At 41.3% G+C, this 24,152-nt stretch overlaps 1 protein-coding gene across 2 annotated transcripts in view; it reads right to left on the bottom strand.

Annotated features, from left to right (window-relative positions):
- Ly75 (lymphocyte antigen 75) overlaps positions 1-24,152 on the bottom strand; it is a 127,844-nt gene that overhangs the window by 38,562 nt on the left and 65,130 nt on the right. The window contains exons 27-35 of one of the 2 annotated variants that reach the window (XM_085834883.1): positions 22,481-22,648; positions 20,570-20,686; positions 18,207-18,401; positions 14,777-15,003; positions 12,814-12,982; positions 9,635-9,784; positions 7,040-7,162; positions 5,156-5,323; positions 2,175-2,796 (exon numbers count right to left, since the gene is read on the bottom strand). In XM_085834883.1, coding sequence (XP_085691009.1) covers positions 2,618-2,796; positions 5,156-5,323; positions 7,040-7,162; positions 9,635-9,784; positions 12,814-12,982; positions 14,777-15,003; positions 18,207-18,401; positions 20,570-20,686; positions 22,481-22,648 — 1,496 coding nt within the window. In that variant the 3' untranslated portion in view covers positions 2,175-2,617. Of the gene's footprint in view, positions 1-2,174; positions 2,797-5,155; positions 5,324-7,039; positions 7,163-9,634; positions 9,785-12,813; positions 12,983-14,776; positions 15,004-18,206; positions 18,402-20,569; positions 20,687-22,480; positions 22,649-24,152 lie in introns of those variants that run through there. The other variant, XM_085834884.1, reaches the window with a different exon arrangement.

Raw genomic sequence — 24,152 nt, 5'->3', positions numbered from 1 at the left:
CAGAGATAGGTAGGCAGGAGCTTGAGGCTAGCTTGGGCTATAGAGTTCAGGACAGCCAAGGCTACACTAAGAAATCATGTCTTAATACAAACAAATGAAAAACCCAAACCAAGTCAAAACAAAAACAAACAAATAAACAAACAAAAACAAACAAACCATGCCAACCCAGCAACTATTTAGTAGGGAGAATTTCCAGAGACTGTCTGAGGAAGGGAGAGGGGATTGCTGGGGAAAGGGGGGAAGAAAGTGGGGAATGTTAGGACCACTTCCGTATATTTACTCTCTCTGAGCTTTTATTGGCTCCACTGACTTGTGTTTTGAGGGGTCTGGCTTTTAGAGACAAACTTGACCAGACTTTATGCAGTAACTGAGTCAGTCAGGGAAGGCTGGAATGGGTAGTATAGTCTTAAGTTTCTGAGGCCGCTGGACTGGGAAATGGGGAAAGAAACCACTAGGGGCAGTTCTGGCCTTGTTGAGAAGAGCTTTCAAGTACATCCTCTAATGGATCCCTGGGAACGTGCTTTTGAACTCAGTAGCAAGTGCACTGGATCCTCTAAGAGGAGCACAAAGAATGAAAATTAATATAACACAGATGGGATCCCTGCTGAGAGATGCTAAGAGACACAATGAGGGTTTGAGGGATGGCTCTGTAAGAGTGCTCAGTGTGCAAGCATGAGGACCAGAGTTCAAATCCCAAGCACTCATGTAAAGAGACATATAAGACTTTGCATGTCTGAGACCTCAACACTTCTGGACAGACACAAGTGTTTCCGTGGAGCTTGCTGGCTAACTCACCTAGACAAAATGGCAAGCTTCCAGTTTGCAAGATAAGCAGATAGACAGCAATAGAGGAAAACACTTGATATCCTCCTTGGGTCACTTTCACACTCATGTGCATGTGCTAAACACACACACACACACACACAGAAGAGAGATTGAGAGAGAGAGAGAGAGCGCACATACATCACACACAAAAGAGAAACACTGAGCCAAGGAGATTAAAATAATTTAGACATACAAAGGTTTATTCTTTAAAAAGTGCTCACAAAGTCTTAATAAAATACCTTAACTCGCAATAGCTGGACACTTTCTCTTCATACTACACATGGGATACAATCAAACCTAATGTAGAGATGCTTTCACATCAGCCACGGCAGCAGCCGTGGTCACAGCTGTGGTCTCGTGGCATTGATTTAATTCTCTGAAGAAACTCCTAGTGATATTTAAAAGAGGCCTCAAGAAAAATATTTTAGGAAAACTGCAGATTGCATTAACACAGTCTTAGAAAATTATTTACAACTTTATGATAGCATAAACACCTCAAGCAAAATAAATCTGGATCTTGTACAAAAATACTCTAAAGTATAAATATGAAACACTGAATAAAACAGTCACCATATTTATTGGACACTACTAGTAAAAATATATTCCAGATGTTCAAATGGAAATTACATCCACAAAATAATGTGTCACTAATCATTTCAGTTTTAAATATTTCCACAGGAATCACAGAGTTCTGAGTTTCATTGTCTTAGGGACGGTGATTGTTTACAAATACAGAAGTAGCAAACAACATTATTCAAAGATCACTTTTATGTTTCGCTCAAGTAAAAAGGCAACAACATAATACATTCATCAAAAGGTGATACCCTGCCTGCTTGCTGGGGTGCTGCCAGCACAGTCTTTGATCCCAGCACTCCCAAGGCAGAGGCAGGGGATCTCTGAATTAGAGGCTAGCCTGGTCTACAAAGTCAGTCCAGGACAGCCAGGACTATGATGCACAAAGAAACCATGTTTCCAAAAACAAAACAAAACAAAAACAACAAAACAAAACAAAAAAACTCCAGCCACCACCAACAGAAAGCTGATCTCTTATGTGAAAGACATGAACTGTAAAAGCTGAAGTCTCATCTGTTATTGGGTCCTTGTAAAAAAGAAAATCATCAAACGCAGACATGCTGATACAGCACGCCCAGGCAACTTAACGCAACATTCCCAACTTTAGGAAACATTAACTTTAAGTTAAAGACAAAAACCAACTCACTGAATATAAGTAATGAAAAACAGAAATGTAACAATTAATTAGTACCAGTATACATATCTTTGAAATAGTATAAGAAACATCTTCCAAGAGGCTCTGTTTTCTGTGTAAAAAATACGCCTTATTTTGTATGTTTTCCCCCCAGTGCCTTAAAAGGCTATTTTGAAGCATCATTGATCTTATTTATAGTTGAGTTTTTGCCTGAGTTACTAACTTTGCATTTGGTCAGATGCCCATAAAAGGTAAATGTGGAGCCTACTTGTACTGACAGTTGTAATTTTCTATGAGGCTGTTACAATGCTAATAAAATATGTACGTATCTATTTAGCAACTGCATTTTTACAGAGAAAATTCACATTAGCTAAATCTATCCCCCTGTGAACAACCTGAATATCCATTTTGACTTTAAGTCTCTCTGCTCTGATAACTGACTCATTAGCATGGCCGTTAGGGCATCAAGCTGAGCAACTCTCCAGCCACTTAGAAACAAAGTAAACACTGATTGCGGGGACAGTGCTAAGTGGCTCATCTCGCTTCCGGAACATCCAGTGCCGATGAACAAACTCTCAGAAGAAGTTAGTCGTGGAAAGAAGGGAGCATCACCTCGTCTTCGTTGGTTCCATGTTCATACCGAACCGAGGAGAAGCCCGTCCAGCGGAAATGGGATCGTTGCAAGAGGAACCAAATCAGCCCGCTGATGAGCCCTAAGAGGCACAGCACGGCAAACAGGATGGCTATGCCTGTGTAGTCCGGGCCTGGAATCAGGACAGTGAAACATTGAAAGAGAAACGCAACAGTTACCCTCGTTTCTGATTCTAGTCAGTAAACAATGTGTAAAATACAAAGCCCTGTACAAATTACAGACTGTTCCATAGCCAGGACAGAGTTTCCCTTCTACCACCTTCGTTAGGAGATCAGCCTAACATATGTTATTGTACTTTCCATCCCCTACCTAATGGGGTTGGACCTCCGGACTTTGCGCAGGTTAGGCAAACACCCCCCCCCCCCAAGCTACATCCTTACCACTCGCTCAGGATTTCAAATGCTGCCCCTATGCTGGCTATCTGACTTTCTCATATATTCAGCTGCAAACTGTACTCTCCCATAATGGATTTCCATTATTGCTAACTCAAAATGGCCAAAACCAGAACTGCAATTTTCCTGTAATTTTAACCACACCAGTGCTGATTACTGTCCTCCAAATGCACAAGTTGCTTTCCACTCCATTCGGAAAAGAGCCAGGACTCCTGGACCATTGTTTGCAGCCCTACTAAGGGCTCTGCCTGTCTAGCATCCAGTTCTTTGAGCTTCAGTGGCTCCTTTTGTCATTGGAGTCTCTCCACCTGGCTCCTCTCTGCTATGCCTGTCTCTGAGGTGGCTGTGCTGACTTTAAAACCTTAGCCTCAGCATCTCCACTACTAGACCCTCTCCTAGCACATATATAAAAACCACCACGTGGTTTTTACCACGCAGAGCTTCTAACTACTTGTTGTTTCCTTCTCTTCAAAGAAAAACGTGACCTGTTTGTCACTAATCCATCTCCTCCCTCAACTGGAAAGTTTGGTAACTTGTAGCTGATCTGCATCGTTCAGATGCATTTCTGCACGGGGAAACAGGATGGAGCAAGACAATGCATGCATAGATGGAAACCATGTACTGCAATTGGAGCTTTATCTGTAATATTTATATACCAAAAATGGAAAACTTAAACGTTAGCTGTTTTCAAATGTTAATGTGAAAGGTTTACAGCCTTTCTCTGTAAACGAAGCTCAGTACCACTTTTACAGTTGTTTTACATATCAGTTCATGACAAAACTAAAGTTCATACTGCAATTTCACACGGATACCAAGAACATTTAAAATAGTTAGATCTAGTTTTAGGTGGTTTTAAAATTCTTTATAGCCAGGTGTAGTGAGTGGCACGTGCCTTTAATCCCAGTCTTTGGGAGGCAGAGGCAGGCAAATCTCTGAGTTCAGGGCAAGCCTGGTCTACATAGTGGTGGTTCCAGGACAGACAGGGCAACCTGCCTCAACCCCTCTTCACCCAAACGAAAAATCAAAAACAAAACAAATTTCACTATTAAAGTTTTATAGGACCTGAGAGAAAGGCAGCAAGCTAGCTGTGCTGGTTTGAATGAGACGCTTCCCCTAAAGGCTCGAGGATTTGGACACACTGTCTCAGTCTGAGCCCCTTTGGGGGGAGTTAAGTAACCTTTAATAGGCGGGGCCTTGCTGGAGGAGCTACGCCTTGGGGAGGCTTGGAGGGCGTGGCCTTAGTCCATTTCCTCCTGCTCTCTGTTTTCTGTGTGTGGATGGAAATGTGACCAGGCAACTTCCTGCTCCTGCTGCTCTGCCTGCCCGTGGCCATGCCTTCCCCAACATCAGGGGAGATCTGTCCTTCTGCTCAAGCCGAAGGACAGTCTTCTGTCCACAAGTTGCTTCTCTAAGCAACCACAGGAAATAGACCTTCACACTTCTACATAGGGAAACCGGAAAATAAAACACACCGGGAGGCTATCCTCAAAGCAATGTCTTCCCCCATTCTCTGGCAGCTCCCATTGTTAGTCAGAAGAGCTTTATACAGAATTTATATATTTATTTATTTAGTTAGAAGAGCTTTATACAGAATTTATATATTTATTTATTTAGTTAGAAGAGCTTTATACAGAATTTATATATTTATTTATTTAGTTAGAAGAGCTTTATACAGAATTTATATATTTATTTATTTAGTTAGAAGAGCTTTATACAGAATTTATATATTTATTTAGTTAGAAGAGCTTTATACAGAATTTATATATTTATTTATTTAGTTAGAAGAGCTTTATACAGAACTTGGCTGCTTAACAGTTTCATTTGGGAATTCTAGACATATTATTTATTTATCATTTTTTTTAAAATCTCTGATTTATCGAAGATTTGAGATATGCTTTATAAATACGTAAGGTCATGTGGGTAAAAACCAAGTACAGAGATGTGCTATCTATTTACTGGAAGTGCTGGTTGAACCTAGGGCCTCATGCTCCCTCCACAAGGGCTCTCCCACTGAGCTTCAGGATCATCCCTACATTTACTTCTTGAACGGATTCCTGTAAGGACAGGTTGCCTACTTACTCAGAGGAATTTTGCAGACAGCTCTCGCATAGCCACGTGAGCAATGGACTTTTCTCCAGGTTTCATTTGAAGCTATTAAAATGCTACATTTCCCATCAGCATCCTTAGTTTTATTTTCCCATTTGACAAATGTCACATCTAATCCATCCAGCCAACTCCAAGACTGATCTGAAGACAAATGATAAGTACAGTTATATTATTGCTACTAATCACAGTGCTAAAAAAACCCAAACCAAAACAACAACAACAACAACAACAACTCATGAGGCTCAGATAACCCATTTTCTTAGAAGGTTGTTATTTTATATTTATTAGTGGTTATCAACCCGAGAGTCATAACTGCTTTGAGGGGCTGAATATCAACTATCTGCATATCAGGTATTTACATTATGACTCATAACAGTAGTAAAATTTGAGTCACAAGATAATTTTATGGTTGGGGATCACCACAATATGAGGAACTGTATTAAAGGGTTGCAGCATTAGGAAGGTTGAGAACCACTGTTTTTATATGATGTTATTATTTAAAAACCCAAACCTCACAGGCTGTAGAGATGGCTCACTCAGTACAGTGCTTGCACCAGGGTATGAATCTGATCCCCTGTAAACCCATGTAAACTACCTGGGCACATGGACCATGCCTGTGAACCCAGCACTAGTGAGGTACAGAGCGGGGGATCCCTGCGCTTTGTTCGCCAGCTACTCTGGCTGAATCAGTGAGCTCTGGGGTCAATGAGAACTTCTATCTCCAATAATAAGGTAGAGAGCCACTGAGAAGTATATCTGATGCCGACCTCTGACCTATATATATGTACATACACATGAACATGTGCACACATAAATAAGGTGGAGAGGAAATTCAGGCAGCTACCCAACACTGACCTCTAACCCGCACATGCATGTGCACATAAATGCACATACAAATGACCATGTACACGTACAGTGTAAATGCACTAAAAATAATCAAAAGCCGTTAAGCCTTTAGTTGCACTCCCTACAGGTGAACTGATCAATGTGGCTAGTAACTGCTGTCTTGGACAATGAGAAATAATATTTCAGTTTTAAAAGATGTACTGCTATCACTTTAAATTATGTGTCGGTGTATGTTTCTGTACTGTGTCAGCGCAGGTGTCTATGGATGCAGACCTCTGGCAGCTGGAGGTATAGACAGGCGGTGAGCTACCTGATGTGCGTACAGGAGAAAACAAAACAAAACCCTAGGGTCCTCTGTAAAAGCAGCGAGGAACCTTAGCCACTCAGCCATTTCTCTCTCCCCCATTTTCATCTTTATAGAGCATTCTATTAGACAGTGGTACATGCATTTTGATAAAGGTACAGAATGCTTGCTTGTGCATTTATTGTGCGATAACTTCATCTGCAGGGATCCGTACCCTCCATTCCTTAAGTAAATGTGTCATTAAAACTATGCTACTGGGGGAGGACAGGTTAAGAGGTCTCAGGACCACCCCCACCCCTTTTTGTTTTTCCACAGTGTGATAAGTGTGAAAATGCCATCTACAATCCATTTAGATGGTATTGAGTCCACTCATTTTTTTTTGAAAATTACTTGATATTTTAGAGTTGACATTTATTTTATTTAATACTTGATTCTACGTAAGGTGTGAAACAAATTATCAAATATTATGTACGTAGCTCATCTTTATCAATTCCAGCTTCATCTTTCAAACCCTGCGTCAGTTCTTTACTGAAAAGTTCTTCCATACATTCTCTTTAGATTTAACTCAGCATGTCTGAAAAAAACCGTCACTGGTAAGACTTAATTTTGAACTATGGTAAAACCGTTCAGAGTGTTAGAGTACAGGTGTGGGCCACCACGCCCAACCTCAGAACTCTGCACGCTGAGCTCACAGACGCGTCACTTACCGAGTGAATGCTGAGACAGGCCAAGCCAAACTCTCATAGTAATATTATAGTTCTCCCTCATCAGTCTGCTCACAAACTTATTCTCGTTTTCATCTGCTATGGTGACAACAGTTGCCGAATGATCTGTTGGAGGAAAACAAATTATACCTAATTACCTCCATGTTAAGCATATAAAGAATGTAACTCCAAGTGATTGATTCTGAACTGGAACGTTTGGAAAAAAACAAAACCAAAAACAAACCAAACCAAAACCAAACCAGTATCTGTTGTGAACAAGACCATTTGGGAAATTCAAGCTTCAGTCAGAGAGTATCTTTAAACTTCTGGCATTTGTGTTAATAATTAAAAGTGCCGGGCTGGAGAGATGGCTTAGCAGTTAAGAGCACTGACTGCTCTTCCAGAGGTCCTCAGTTCAATTCCCAGCAACCACAAGGTGGCTCACAACCATCTGTAATGGGAACTGATGCCCTCTTCTGGTGTGTCTGAGGACAGCGACAGTGTACTCACATACATGAAATAACATGAAGTAAATAAATAAATCTTTAAAAAAATTAAAAGTGTTTCCACAAATAAAGTTTCAAAAAAGTTAGAAATATTTTTAAATTGAAAATTTGCATAAAGAAGTTTCAAAATTTAGAAACATGTATCTGGCAGGGTTTTTTTTTGTCTTGTTTTGTTTTGTTTTGTCCGGGAAGTGTCAAATCAGTAAGGCCTTTGTGTTTGAGCGGCTGACTGTGACAACTGGGGTTTGTGACCGCATGACTAAAATGCCATCTAAGTATTTCTAGGACTTGCCTCAAAAACCGCATTTCTGTATAACTTAGATTTGAATTTGTTTCTGTTCAAAATAGAATCTAAAGAAGCCTGGCTTGAGACCTGAGGAAGCACCTGCCCTCCTTCCATGGTATGTCATCCAAAATGTGGATGCTCATAATCAGCCCGAGTTCCACAAAGTGATAGAGGATTGAATGAGTTAATATGTTTCCTAAACACGTGTTATAAATAACATCAGATAGAACAGGAATAAATAATAAGTAGCTGGGAAATCCATCCTAAGAGGAAAGAAAGGCTTTGCCTTGTATTGAATATGTTTAATATTATGCAACCTAGGAGATAATGCCAGAGGCATCATCACCTCTTATAGAGAGTCAAGAAGATGCAGTGATTGCTTCCGGCTTACAGAGGCAGCCAACTAGAGAATTTAAGAAGGGGATCAAAACCTTTGAAAGAGTGGTTTTGAGTTCACCATCTTCAAAGCGCTGTGCAAACTTTATGCCACCTTATTCATTCCTACGATGCTCCCACATGTCCTGACTCCCGGGCACTGTTTGTGTTTGTCTAAGAAGAGAAACGACCCTGGGCTTTCTACAGCATCGCTTAGGGAGAGCCTGTGAGAGCATGAACCAAGGCCGTCCGCCTCAACGGCTCACACGCTACATCTACAACAGTGGTTCTTATCGTCTCTCTCAGACAAGACATGTAAACACATGGGCATATTTTATAATAGTTCTTATCATGTGTAAACACGGACACCACACCAAGGTTCTCACACATAATTCCTGTTATGCACTTAAGTTTAAAATGCTTTCTAAGTAGCCAACTGCCATACAGTTAGCAAAATAAATGAGTGAAATGCCAACTGCTGGGCTGCATAGCTACCTAGGGAAGACACAAAATAGCTCTGACTTTTGAGATAGCTTAGGTGGCTTTCTTAGAAGTCATTTTACATTCTCACTGAAGGCAAGGTAGTCAATCACTGGGGCTTTTTTCTGAAATGGCTACATCTGAAGCCTAACGTCTTGCCCCTTATTGAGGTTTTTAGGATGTGAGCAATCCTATCCAGAATGGATGGACAACTCACGGTCAGTTGTTTAATTACCCCATTCAGTGTCAGCTTAATATTAAAAACTAAGTGGACTACAGAGTCAGTTATATTTTGCCTCTTGACCCACCTTTTCTAAACATCTGAAAGCATATCTAAATTTTTTTCATTTGTTATTGCTTCTACTTAATATTAATACTTAATATTACTAGATCACTTAGCATTTTTACTTACTTCTTTCCATTTTTACTTTCAATATATTTACTCTCATTTTGATATTTACTCTCATTTTTATTATTTTTAAGCCTTTATCTATGGGAACGACCTGGTCTCAGGTAGCCCAGGCTAACCTGAAATGACATTGCCAAGGACGGCCTTGAGTTTCTGATTCTCCTGCCTCTGAGACATCTTGAGTATTGGGACAATAGGGATGTAGCACCAGCTCGGTACTGTGGCCCTGGGAATGGACCCAGGTGTTAGACAAGCACAGCTCTACCAACTGAGCAATATCTTTAGTCAACACCGATCCTTTGAAATGATTATAGCAAAGTCCCATTGAGATCTTATGCATAAAATACTTAACTGTTTACTGGACAACAAGGTGGTAATGCTACTATAAAATAGAAGTGCTCTTAAAGCACTTTGCAAGATATGGTCATTCCTCCCCCCCCCCAAACACACCCCCGCCCCCCACCATTATTTCCTTAAGGAAAAAAACATTGTGAAGAGTTAAAATTATCTCACCACGAGGAAAGAAGTGGGTTTTAACTTACCAAGCTCTTGACACACTTGTTTGGCCTCTGAGAAGCTGTGCAGTACCTGGTCCGAAGCGTAACAGTGGCCCCCATACTGGACCCACTGGGGACCATCCCTCTTTGCCACTGGACATTTTGATGATTGTGCATGAAAGACCAGCTCTTTATCTGTGGAAAAAAAAGTTAGACATGGCTGTAATAAGGCACACAGAGAGGTCAGCATTTCTCTCAAACCTCAGTAAATGGCCCCACATGAAACCTGTGGTGTGGAGAAGCAGCCTGTAGCTCAGCACACACCATCGAAAGCCCCAGTCTGGGCCCTACAGATACACGTTCTAATTATGTTTGCGATGCCATTGCAAACCTCGGTGGTAGATGGGTAGGTGCATCCTCTCGAGGACGGTGTTCAACCAGCTTAGAGCACATAGACAGACGGGAAGAAGCATGGGCAGATTTTGGTAGGCCTGCAAGTATTCTGAACTAATAATTAAAATCCATTCCCTTGGCCTGGCTTCCCTTCCAGTCTGAAAATGTAAACCAACATTTACCTAGTTACATAAAGACTGACATGAACGTCTCAACCACAAGTTAAAAAGTTGGCAATTTGTAATTCTCTCGAAATCGAAAGATGGTATCTTTTTTTAAGCTCTTAAAAATTCTTCTGGTTTCTACTCAGCCTGTTTTGTGTTTTCACTGAGTAAGACTAGAAGCCTAGGAAGTGAAGGTTGGGTCCCTTAAGGCTCATGATTAATTCCTTTCAAGAGCATAAAACTTGTGGGGCAGCTAAGTACAGATCATCGGAGTCCAATTTCTGGCCTTGTCCCAGGTGGGAGCTCAGCCCAGACTTTGGCTCTGTTGTGCATTCTATACAACCTTAAAACTCTCCCTGGGCTTTCTGTACATCACTGGTGGGAGGGAGTTTTCTTATATGTTACTTCTGTGATTCCAGAAAAAAAAAACAAAAAAACAAAACCAAACCAAAATAAAACAACACAACAACATCAAAAACACCGGCCTCTGACATTTCCTCCATCAAGAACCTTTTGTTGATCAGTTCCTTCTGCTTCTGTCTTCTGTTAGAAGTCAGTCAGGCTCAATCCTTTCAAATTTCAGTTGTTTGCCTTGGCCTCGCCAAGCCAATGCTACCTGTTTAAGCTTTGCCTGCCCCAGGCCCTGTCAGTTCAACAGGTGGAGGAGTGGGTGAGTTTCCCAACTGATGCTGACCAAACGCATCCACTAAATTCCTCATGGTGATTCTGGAGGAAGGAGCTGATACCCGAAAGTTCTTGCCTTTCTCACTTTGTGAAAGTAGGTGATGAGCCGGAGGGATATTGCTGTGTGCTGCTTCAGTAGGTGTGAAAGTGGGTTCAACCTGTAGCCACCACTGCACTCCAGGGGACACACAGCCATCTCGCCCTGGGAACCTTGTGGGCATCTAGAACTGTCTGCAGTTGTCCCTTCCCTTTCCAACCCTTATGAAGTTGTGTTTCCAACTCTTGGATTTTTTTTACTTTTATTTTATTGTGATACGTTCATTATAGTCTTTTTGTTGTTGTTTGGTGCTGGGAATCCAATACAGGACCTCCCAAGTGTATATGAACACTCTAACACTGAGCTACATTCCAGCCCTGTCGGATTCCTGCTTGGTGCGGTGGGTGGGGGGGTGGGGGGCTAGATTTTGAAACATTGTCTCATGCAGCTCAGGCTGGTTCAAGATGACCTTGAACTAACTTCTCATCCTCCCGGGTCCAACTCACAAGTTGGATATACAAGCATGTTCCACCACATGTCATTAAGAGCTGCTCAGAGAGGACTCAGGCTTTCCGTATGCTAGCTAGACAATCTATGAATTTAGCTACTACTAGAAAAAAATATATAATATACACTTTACCACCATAACCTTTTCTGTTTGTTTTTCTGTTTTGATTTGAAACAGGGTTTTGCTTCTGTAGGTTAAGGCCGCTCTGGAACACACTATGCAGCCCTGACTGGCTCAGCATTCACTCTCTGGGTGCTGGGATTACATGTGGGTGTTAGCACTCGCAGCACCATCTTGGCCATGTTTTAGTGTGTACCTCAGTGGCTCTAAGCACACTCATACTACAGCCAACACTGCAGCCCATCTATAGAGGTTTTCCATATTGCAAAACTGAAACCTTGCATCCATCAGCAGTAACTGTCTAACCTCACCTTCTCTAGACCCCGATGGACCAGCATTAGATATCCTGTTTCTGTGAACTTGAGAGTTCTAGGTACCACATATAAGGAGAATTATGCAGAACTTTCCTTTTTATTATTATTTTGCCATATAGTGGCTCATGTTAGCATTTCCTTCCTTTTTAAGCTTAAGTAGTTCTCCTGAGTATGTTTTGCACACACACACACACACACACACACACACACACACACACACACCCCATTCTACGTATCCATTCATTTATTGGAAGATTCCTGTATTCTCTCTGCATTTAGCTGTTATGAATTATGCTGCTATGAATGTGGTTGCACAAATACCAGTTTGAGTGTCTGTTTTTAGTTCTTCTCAGGCTATACCTAGAAGTAGACTTGGGTCATATGGTAGTAACACTATGCCTTGCATTTTGAACTGTCATGCCTCATTCTGTGAAGCCTATTTTCTTGGATGTAGATAGTTTTTTGTTTCTGTGTGCTTTATTGTATGTCATGTGTTCCAACAGTTTTCTCTACCATTTCTTTTCCTTCTGTGTGAGGAGCTGATGATACCATTTAGGGAATGCCACAGCCTTTGGGATTCATTTCTATGTAAAGCAAGAATCTTCAGGTTTGCCAGGTGGTAGTGGCACATACCTCAAGGAGGCAGAGGCAGGCAGATCTCTATGAGTTCCAGGCCAGCCTGGTCTATAGAGTGAGTTCCAGAACAACCAAGGCTACACAGAGAAACCCTGTTTTGAAAAAACCAACCAACAAACAAACAAACAAACAAGCAAACAAAATCTTCAAATTCTAAATTAAATGTAACTTGTGATATGATAAATGTCCTTGAGAACGAATTCCCTGACATGGTATACCAATTGTATACCCACCACAAAAAATCAGGAAGTGTTTTTATAGAATTTGTGGACAAGCCTTATTTAAATCTATAAACATGTTCATTAAATGATGTGCATACATTATATCATATTTCAGTAAATTCGCCGTACTTCCAAGTCAAGTCTTACCTTTTGGAGGCTTGTAACAAATAGCACCATCCTTAACAGACACACATTTTTCACGTCTCCAAATTCCTTTTGGATATAAGACAACACAGTCTCCGGGAGATTGTAGGCTCTGCCATGGGACATAGTCAAATGCTCTGCCATCGGACCATTCAAAACTCGATTCACTTCCCTGTTTGGGAACAGTGTGGACACCCTGAGCTCAGATGTGCGAGTTGAGAAAGAACGTAAGAAGAGTGCACACACGGTAGAAAGGGACTGCTGATGACCTGCTCATAGTACTGTAAGTAGAGGGCTATCTGCAGTGTCAGGGGTGTGCTTCTGATAGAGCAGTATGGAGCATGTGCTCGGGTGGAACACAAACAGGACTTTCCATTTAGAGACAGAAAGATAAATTTATGAAACGCATGCAAATGGCTTCCATTTACCCCTTTAGCATAATTAAAGATTGAGAACTCCAACATGGCATTGTTGTCCTGGAAATTTTCAAGTTGTTCTTAAACACTGTTCTCAAACATTGCCATACCCTGTTAAACACTGTTCTTTTTATTATTGCCGGTGCTGGGAATTGAACCTAGGGCTCACATGTTAGGCAAGTACTGTCATTTATTGAGCTGTATCCTGGCCTGGAAACCTGTTTCTTGGGCTTCATAGTTTTGTGGTTTGTGTCTGGGTCTGTTACAGAGGCCATCATACGCAGAGGCTAAAAAGGGAGACTCTCCCTAAGGAGGAAGACATGAGGAGACGACTTTCAAGTTTTGCTTGAAACTATGAACTTACAGCACCCTTCCTTCTTCCTTCCTTCCTTCCTTCCTTCCTTCCTTCCTTCCTTCCTTCCTTCCTTCCTTCCTTCCTTCCTCCCTTCCTCCCTCCCTTCCTTCCTTTCCTTGCTCCCTCCCTCCATCCTTTTTTCCTTCCTTCCCTCTTTCCCTCTCCCCTCCCTCCATCATTCCTTCCTTCTCTTCTTCCTTCCTTCCCTCCCTCCTTCCCTCTATTCCTCCTTCCCTCTCTTTCCCTCCCTCCTTCCTTTTTCCTTCCCTCCCTCCATCAATCCTTGCTTCTCTCCTTCCTTCCTCTTTTCCTCCCTCCCTCCTTCCTTTCCTCTATCTTCCCTCCCTCTTTCCCCCTCTCTCTTTCCCTCCCTCCCTCCTTCCTTCCCTCCCTCTATCCTTCTTTTGTTCCTTTAATTTTTTTGCCATTCTTTCCTAAAGATTATTTAACGAGGCCCACAGAACTCAATGGATGACTATTTTGGCATGGCAAACATTATTAAAAGTACATACATAATAGATACAGAATTCAAATAACGGTACCAAAAATGTGTTATCACATTATTAATCTTTCTTAAAAAGAATTTCAAAACCGGGTACTGTATTTATATCATTTCCCGCCCTGCCAATCTCCTCTCTAACTCCTCCTGTGTCCTCCCCTCCCAAACCCAAGCCCTTCTCACCCTTTAGGTCCTGACCATATTAAGAATTTTCTTTGCCTGTTATATGTGTTTTTGTGTTAAAATATGAAAGAAAACACTATTAGCTAATTTTACTGTAAAGTTTAAACAACTCATTAACTATCAGCTATTGCATAAATGGCAGATGAACCATTAATGCTGAAATTTAGGATTCTCTGGTTCTATGGTATTTACTTTATAGGAGCTTTCTAACTGGTCCTCCCAGACAAACTTCAGGGACCAGATGGAGCACAGGATATTATTGATCACTAAATCCACAACAAAATAACTCCAAATCAAACAGCCTACAAGACATAGTGTTGAGTTATTAACCCTGTGAACCTGAGATGGCTGGATCAGTTGCATTCTATAATTTTATTTATTCCATGCTATAAAAGGCAAGAAACCAGTAGGAATTAACCCACTATTATATTTTGAGTTAGTACCTTATGCCAAAAATCTCCAATTTTCAAAGCTACAGCTTTGGGAAATTTCTGGAAGCAAAATGGGACTTACATCATGACTTGAGAGCCCAACCCAGAGAGGGAATCCATCACGGTTCACAATGTCTTCCAGAAAGAGCTTCCCATCTGGGTTGTGAACACTCGCCAACTCTCCCCCACTTTGAGAGCACGCGTTCAATGCTTCATACCACGTCACCTTCTTCTGAATAACGCTGTAGACGCCGTCCTTATATGGAATGAATTGTGGCAGGGTGCCATTGTGTTTGTCCTCGTAGTCAACTGTAACATCGAAAATAAAAGGGCTGGTAAGTGTAAAGGGCTTCAAAAACACAAAAACAACAACACAAGAGCTCAAATGCCAACACTGCGTTTCCTGTCTTCACAGCACATATGAAAGTCCCCTAAATACTATAGTTGTCTTGTTGACTTAAAAAAAAATGCTTGACATGATGGCAAAGTTATTAACCACTTGGACATGTGAAGCTGACTAAAAAGGAGGCAGTTACCTGCATTTGGGGAGGGGGTCAGAAATATTGCTTGACAAAAAAACATGGAAGGAGAGAATGAACTCCACAAAGTTGTCCTTTCCTAGATATGCATGTGCTTGTGCACACACAAGTGTGCACACTCACACACTTCTAAAAATAAAACCAGTAACTGAACAGCAACAAAGCTACAGTAATGAAGGTACAAATAAAAGACTGAATGAATTTTAAAATGAGGACAAATATCTTGTACAGGATTCCAACTAATCATATAGATTCCCTACCCCACCCTAAAGATGGAGGATAGCGCTCTCCTCCTGTAACTGAGGGCTGAGCACATAACATCTTTACAGAGAGTATATAGCATGGAGAGAAGACAAAGGGAACTTTACCACTGAGAAATTAACATCAAAGCCTTGACCAGAGAGATCAATGCTGAAATCAGCAGTGATGCTGACAGAATTCACCATTCACAGGCTATGGCAAAAATGACTCTTTCTTGCAGGGCAGTGGTGGCGCACGCCTTTAGTCCCAGCACTTGGGAGGCAGAGGCAGGAGAATTTCTGAGTTCAAGGCCAGCCTGGTCTACAGAGACTGAGTTCCAGGACAGCTAGGGCTACACAGAGAAACCCTGTCTCAAAAAACCAAAAAACCAAAAACAAACAAACAAGCAAGCCAAAAAAAAAAAAAAAAAAAAAAAAAAACCAAAAAACCAACCCAAACAACAACAACAAAAACCGCCTTCTCCCAAACTCAAAATCATAATCATGGGAAAAATAAGACAACCAGATAACCTCAAAACTGTCAAGTCACACAAAATAAGAGATGTCCTCACAGGGGGCACCGTGGCTAAGTCTGATGCAGTATTCTGAATGAATATCTGAATAGAAAAGTACACAAAGTAAAAACTATGGGGATACAAGCCTGGGCTTGGTGGCGCACGCCTTTAATTCCAATACTTGGGAAGCATATCTGAGTTTGAGGCCAGCCTGGTCTATGGAGCAAGTTCCAGAGCAGCCAGAGCTATACAAAGAAACCTTGTCTCAAAAACCAAAACCAACCAATCAATCAACCCCAACCAGCCAACCAAATCTAAGGTCATCTGACTAATGCACAGGCTTTGGCTAATTCTTATGTACCAATCAATGTTGTGATAAATGTACACTAATGACAGACTAAAGATGTCAGGGAAATTGTTTGTGGGGTAGTGAGAATTTTCAGTTCTAACTGCAACTTCCCTGCAAATCTAAATCTAGTATAAAATGTATATTGTATTAAAGTGTATTATTAAAAGACAGAAACCATTTTGGTGAGAAGAAAACAAACAAACCTACCAATAAGTAGCTGTATATACAGAAAATAACCAAGTTGAGAAAAAGATGTTCAATGACAAAGAAGGGGAAAGGTGGGAGAAGCTTAGACGTTAGGCAGAGAGGCTGGTGTCTAACATCTTAAAAGCTTATAAGAACTCAGAGCGACTGACGAGACGAGAACACTGGAGGGGCAGGTCTCTCGCACATTACACTGCAGCACCTGGAGCAGAGACTGTCTGTGGGCCCTGCCGTGGGCCCCACCTCAGCAGAGGGCTTAGAGAAGGCTGATCATAATAAAGTTTTTAAGCTGCTGATGAATTTTACATAACTTACACTTCAAAATAGGTTTGTTTAAGGATTAGACAAGACTATAAGACATGCATTTTGTCTGGAATGTAAAAATTCTATCCACACATACTTTGTTATAAAAGTTCTATCCCTCTTTCAAGATTCAATTATGAAGTGCTACCTCCTAATGCTCACAGAGCTCTGTTTACCAAATAACCTAAGGCTTGCCTCCAAAGGATAAAAAGTTAACACACACTGTCTCACCAGCAATGCTTCCCTGGGGTCTGAGACCAGGATTGCAAAGGTCAGGGTTTTATTTATTATTTATTTATTTATTTTGGTTTCTTTGTATCTTCTGCCGTTCCACATGTGGGACTAATGAAGAGCAAGCTCTGCAGACATACATGCTGTTACATGCATGTCCCTAGCGGAACTAATGGTCTTACACCCTCCTTTTCTGGAATGACACCACACAGTCTCATATTTACGGCTATGGTTTGAATATGAAATGTCCCTGCTGGGCTGAGCTGATAACACTGTTGGAGAAGTTGTGGAACCTTCAGGCAGAGCCTCCTTGGAAAAAGTGGGTCACTGGGGTGGGTTTGAGGCTACATAGTCCTTCTGTACTTCTGTACTTCTGTAGAGTATGTGGCTATGTGACAGCCTTCTGCTCCTGCCATCATGCCCCACTCCTGCCTGCTGTCATGTGTTCCCCACCATGATTGACCATATCCCCTATAACTATAACCCCAAATAAATCCTTTCTCTCTTAAGTTGTTTTTGTCAGTGCTGTTGGGGTGACCTTCCCTTATACTGTATAAAGGTGTCTCCCCCACATGTTCAGTTGTTGATTATTGTACTGACAGAGAGCTAAGTGCTGGCAGGATTTTGAAATTTGTAATTTCTATGGTCCATCACCGGGTTTCTATTTGTAAATGCTTGTCCTTTTTCACCTGCCCAAAAGATGAAGGTCAGGTAGCTCTCCTTGACTTAAGACAAGGATCAGCTGTTGTCTTGCTGCCAATCGCTTCAAGCTGGAATGTGGCTTTTTGTGTAATAAAGAACTGACTGCTCAGAGCTGGCGCAGGAAGTTCAGCGGTGGGACTTCCGGTCAGAGAAGGATGCAAGAGACTCAGGGAGGTGAAGGGAGATTTGGGAAGGAGCCGAACAGAGACAGAATGGAGCTTTAAGCAGGCAGCTTGAACCTGGTGCGGAGATGGGGTGGTGGAGACCTTAGGATAAGTATAGACGGGCTAGCAGAGAGACCGCTCTAGCAAAAGGCATACAACTATAGAGAAGTCCCCGTGTGTTAATTAAAACCGCAGCCGGGTTCCACGGAAGCCCCACAATACAGGGTATTTTATCACAGCAACACAAGGGTGACTAAGACTCTTACCCATTTCAATTTTACAAGCAGAAATACTGTGCTGGTAAAAACGAAGTGTTTCTTCGATAACATTGAAGGACTGAATATCCCAGAAGCCATCAGTACTTAGACCAGCCAAAAATTTGCCATTTTTCACAGTTGGTCTTCCCGTTCTCCAGTGTGTGTAGGACAATGCAGTTTTATCAAACCACATCAAAGAATTGTCTAGTAAAGAAACACATTGTTCTATACTTAAGAGATTAAATCAAAATTTCAGTTTCGATTTTAGTATTTCAAATCACTGACTTATTTTCTCCTTTCCATACCATCTAAATGGTTGTCTGATTAACTATATGTTTAAAAAGTGTCTTATAATGTAACAGTAAACTGTGTTCTTTTTAAACTTGAAAATATAAATTATAAATGTGAAAAATTTAACTGTAATTCCACTCTTTAGTAGCCTGTTACTCTTCATCAAATATCCATTCTTCATTCTTACATATACTTTTTAACTGTAACATAAATGACCATAACATTTAAAATTTTTTCCATTTCTTATAAAATTAATAAATTATTTCCTCTGGATACAATTGTGCATACTCAAAAGTGAAAGGTTTTTAATATATTTCATTTTAATGCAGAGAACAGCCAGAGTTACACTGAGACTCTGTCTCAAAAATAAAAAATAAAAAAATAAAAATAAAGAAGGCTTTAAGACTCCAAACTCTTTGCATATTCTAGACATACTTTGGAATAACTAAAAATAGTGATTCCTAGGTATAAATTAGATCAGTAAGAATTACATTTAAACTCCACTTGCTTAAAAGAACTTTCTATACATTCCTCAGATGTCCATATATTTTAATAAAAGAAATTGTTAGTTATATATAGTTAGGGCAATGTAATGGGAGCCTTTAGATCTGAAGATGTTTTTATAGAGAATACATTTTCAGTTGTTTCTGATAATACCATGACAAAGTACACAAGAGGATATAATTTATTTCACTAAGTTTGTAAGTTAGCCTAGAAGGCAATGGCTTCCTGATGCCATCTTCATGCATTCTGTCCCCTGTGCCATTCCTGTTGCTCTCCCTCCCCATATGACTGACAATCCCTTTCTGTTTTTGTGTCATATGCATTCCATTCCCAGAGGGTAAAATTCAAGTATTTATGCCCGAGTTTGACCTCTTCTGCCTCTGTGCAATCCTTTCCAGGGGAACAAGCACTGAGCGCTGTACCCTAGAAAACTTGTCAACCTTGAGAATATATAAATTCTTATACATAGTCCCACATCTTGTGCATCTACCTACACTGACTGAACTCTGGTGAAAAGGGCTTCTTGGGAAAGCACAGCTCTGAAAGTGCCTACCCTAGGGGATGCACAAGAGAGGGCAAGGAGAGCCAGGAGCACATGACATTCTGGGACCAGGCCTGAATCTGCTCTTCCTCTAAAGGCTGTAATGCTTCCTTCCTTGTTCTAACGCAGCTCTGCAGCTCGGTCTACCACTGTGTCCATTTGGACTTTTCTCTTTCCGGAGCTCAAGAGCCATGACTAATGCTAGGGTAGAGAAGAAATGCCAGACCCCCCAGGACATGCCTGCAGACTGACTTCCCTCCCTAATAGCAAGACTTCCACCAACTTCAGAACCTCTGATTTCCCTTCTAAATTGGTCTCATTTACTCCATTAGGCACAGGATTTTAAGGTTTGTCCATATCAGTGATGTTTTGGAAACATGGCATTTAATCCCAATTTCAAATATCCTACCCCACCATCAGACTATGAATCTTACTCTTCTGTTGCTTGCCACACACATCCCCTAAGATCATGCTATAAACCCAAAGGGGAAGCATCAATAGAAATAACGCTGTGTTTGTTCTTCTCACACAAACTGGGGACTTAGATAGGAATGTGGTAATTTTTAATTAGTCTCGAGTTGCCAGAAGGAAGAGTGGAGATGCAAAATTACTCTCTACTCTATAAATCTAAGATTGAGGGTAAGGCTGTTTTAGTGACAGAGCAGAGGCAGCGAAACCTTACTGGTATTATTACATGCGGGGTTAAATATATAACACATGTTGATTCACCATTAAACATGTGCTCTAAAAGACTATATTTTGTTTTGTTTTTTAAAAAAAGATTTATTTATTTATTTTATGTATATGAATACACCACCGTTGCTCTCTTCAGATACACCAAAAGAGGGCACCAGGCCCCATTACCGATGGTTGTGAGCCACCATGTGGTTGCTGGGAATCGAACTCAGGACCTCTGGAAGAGGAGCTGGTGCTCTTAACTTGCTGAGCCATCTCTCCAGCCCCAGGACTGTATTTTGTAATTTGATAAATAGGTTATGATGAAGTGCTAACCGAGCAACCTGCAGTTATGACTTACTTTCATAGGTTATTCCTAACATGACCCATGAGGCAATATAATTGAAGTACAGAAGCTGTTCCATAACAAAGGTATTCTCCTCCTCATTCCGAACACTCAGGCTGTGCGCTTTCGAATCTGTCAAAATAAGAGGTCAATTTTAATGACTGTTTTGTACAGAACACTCTGCTTTGCGTGAGTCAGGAAGTTCTACTCCCCAGTTTTGTTCCTTTCAAACTTAGTATTGGAGTGCTAGAAACACACACTCACGAGCGCGTGCGCGCGCGCACACACACACACACACACACACACACACACACTGAAACTATATGCGCTTACACAGACGACAGTGTCTAAACTTTCTACTGTATATCTGGCCCCATGGGACGCGGCGAGTTTGGTAGCTGAGCAGAGAACGTAAGGCACCCACTTTATGTTCCCTTCAGCTAAAGCTCACTTTCCGATGGCACAAATCTACATGCTATTGATGGGATGCAGTTAAAGACTACCCTGTAATAAACAAAACTTTATTATAATTTTAAATTAAAATACGATGATCTCATTTCCTTCTAAACCTCTTAACGGGCTACAGTAAGTCAGGCCTGCTTCTTCCTTAGACATTGCTGCAGCATTAGAGTTAAAGAAAGTTATTTTTTCCAAAGTGAGTTGCTCAGAAAAAAATTAAAAAAAAAAGTATGCATGGATAAGACATTTGGAAGCACTAGATACAAAGTTAAGTTAGTTCATTTATGCCAGTGTTTCTTTTTTATTGTTGTTTTTATTTTATTTTTTATTATTGAAAATAGATTTTTTTCTTTATGCAATATATCCTGATTGCAGTCTCCCCTCTTTCTACTCTCCTTGGTTTCTCCCCACCGCCCCTCCATCTGCATACACCCCCTTCTGTCTCTCATTAGAAAACGAGCAGGCATCTAAGGGATAGTAATAAAATAAAACATAAGAAGACAGGACAAATATCAAGAGAAGGAAAAGAACGCAAGAAAAGACACAAGAAAGAGATACAAATGCAGAGACCCACACATTCACATGCTTAGGAAAACCCATAAAAACCAAAACCAGAAGCCACAATCTATATACAAAAGACAGTAAACGATAAAAATAAAAATAAATAAACAATTAAAAAAAACAGTTAAAGGAAAAAGCCCTGCATGACATTAAGAGACAAGGACGCTCCAAAGATGCTGTTGGTTCATTTTCTGTTGGCATCAACTGCTGGACCTGCAGTCTGCCTTTAAGAGTTAGCTGGTTTCCCCAGTGAGACTCCTTTGGAGAAATCTACGTTTTCATCTGTAAGTGGTTATCAATTAGATAGCTCCTGTGTTAGGGATGGGAGTGTGTGTCTGCTTTTCCTTCTGGCTCTAGGACGCCATCAGGCCCTGTGTCTGCCACCTCAGTCAGTCTCTGTGAGCTCAAATGTTATGCCAGCATTTTTAAAATTTCTCTCAATGTACTTTGATACAGAGGATACACAGGCTAGTGTTTCTCAAACCTTACCCTATCATTTTTTTTTCTTTTAAATAAGAAAACAAGTGTTCCTAAGGCACAGCACACTTTGGGGGACAATGACATAATGCTTCTCATAGGACCTCTGCACATAGCTCATGGTCCCTTCCCTCCCATTATTCACAAGTTACAGACCCTCAGGGTTTTACTGGAATCACTCCAGGTCGGAGACCAAGGTCTATCTCTTTGACCTTGGCTCCAATTAGTGGTGTAACTGAGTTTCCTGCCACATGGGGTGACCTGTGTCTTCGGTCAGTCCAGCCTGCTTCGGGACCACTTCTCTGTTCTCTACTGTGAGAACTAGGAGAGGTCATCACCAGTGCTACCCTGGGGATGGATCCTCATACCAGGTGATGTGAAGAGCGAGTGTGTCATCCCGATACACGATGGCAGTGGGACATTACTTACGCAGCTTCTCGCACGTGGACTGCACTTCCTCCGGTGTGACTGTCTTATGCCTGTTCTTGGTGATCATGAAATTGTAGCAGGAGTTCTGGAATGGTATCCATGGAGTGCTCTGTACAGGAGACGGGCATTTAGCAGTGTCCAGGGCTCTGACCTCCCCCTCAGTCTCATCTGGGGGAATAAAAGTTAATGGTAAGAACTCTCATTTCGGATGTAAATGTTAAATCCTGTTCACAGTCATTAGACTTGATTTGTGGGAAATACGAAGGAAGTGAGGAAGTAACAGCCTTGTTCTGTTTACACTTGAATATAGCATGAAGCATGCTGGCTTTCTGTGGCGAGGAAATTATTTGACATAATTTTCTTACTCCTGCTGTGGAGTGGAGGAATGTGAAAAAAAAAAGAGCGTTTTTAGGTTACACGAGTTTCTGTCTTCCTGTTTTATTAAATGTCAAGTGCCGGGAGCCTCCTCAGAGGGACTCTATAAACATATTAATTAACAATAGGCATCTAACTGCAATCGTGAGATTTACTCTCACATTTCTGCTTACTGATATCTCTAATTTTAATGAAATAACTGCAATGAAATAGCTATTCTTTTAACAAAATTAAACAGAAATATCATTTAGAAAATGGCCTTTAGAATATCTCATTTTTTTTTATTCTATGAAAGTAATATATTCAAGAGGATGCAACTATAGATTCGCTAAAGTCAAAATAATTCAGATTCATTATGTCTTAGAGACTATCTGGCATTTTCCTCCCATTTTGCAGCAAACCCCTTTGTCTCAGAAACAGTGTGTTCTTTCTACCACAAACCCAAGAATGTGGGCCCCTGACTGGGCCTGGGGATTGCATATTTGACTCAGGCTGAGCCCAAGGGATTCTAGGAGCTTGAAAGGTGGGACTCAGACATCATTCACTCACCTCAGTGATAGGCAGAAGAGAGAGTTGCAGAGCAGCCATGTTCTGCTACCGGGCAGAAAGGGCAGAAAGTTCACAAGGGGCAGAGTGCAGACACAGAGAGAGGCAGAAAGGACAGGCGCACACATGGTACATCTCTGGGTTTCTGTTTTCTTGTTGGTGTCAGGAGATTTTTTGGTTTGTTTTATTTTTGTGTTTTGAGACAGCGTCTTGCTATGTAGCCTTGACTGGCCTGGAATTTCCTTTGTAGACCAGGCTGGCCTCATGCTCATAGAGAGCTGCTTGCCTGAGGCTCCCTAGTGCTGGATGTCTGAAGCCCATTTCCGGGTGGTTGAGTTCCATCCTTGTTTGCAGGGTGGTGTTCTAAATTCCCTTCTGACTGAAGCTGCCTCAAGCGAGTGCAACTCCCCATAATCAACTGAGCCTTTGTTTGTTTCTGAGACAGGGGCTTGCCTGGCAGCCCAGGCTTGGCTGAGCTTTGCCTGGTCTTCTGCTCCACCTCTGAGTGTTGACCTTAAAGGTATGTGCCACCATGCCTGGAATTTTAACAGTGGCTCACAATGTTAGTCATTGATGTTAAGAATTAATTAAGGCCAGGCAGTGGTAGTGCGTGCCTTTAATCCCAGCATTTGGGAGGCAGAGGCAGGCAGATTTCTGAGTTCGAGGCCACCCTGCTCTACAAAGTGAGTTCCAGGACAGTTAGGGCCATACAGAGAAACCCTGTCTCGAAAACAAAACAAAACAAAACATA

Source organism: Mus caroli, unplaced genomic scaffold, assembly GCF_978045245.1.
Source record: "Mus caroli unplaced genomic scaffold, Mus_caroli_1 scaffold_2, whole genome shotgun sequence".
In the NCBI taxonomy this organism is placed as follows: Eukaryota; Metazoa; Chordata; class Mammalia; order Rodentia; family Muridae; genus Mus; species Mus caroli.
This window is presented reverse-complemented; position numbering and strand designations above follow the sequence as displayed.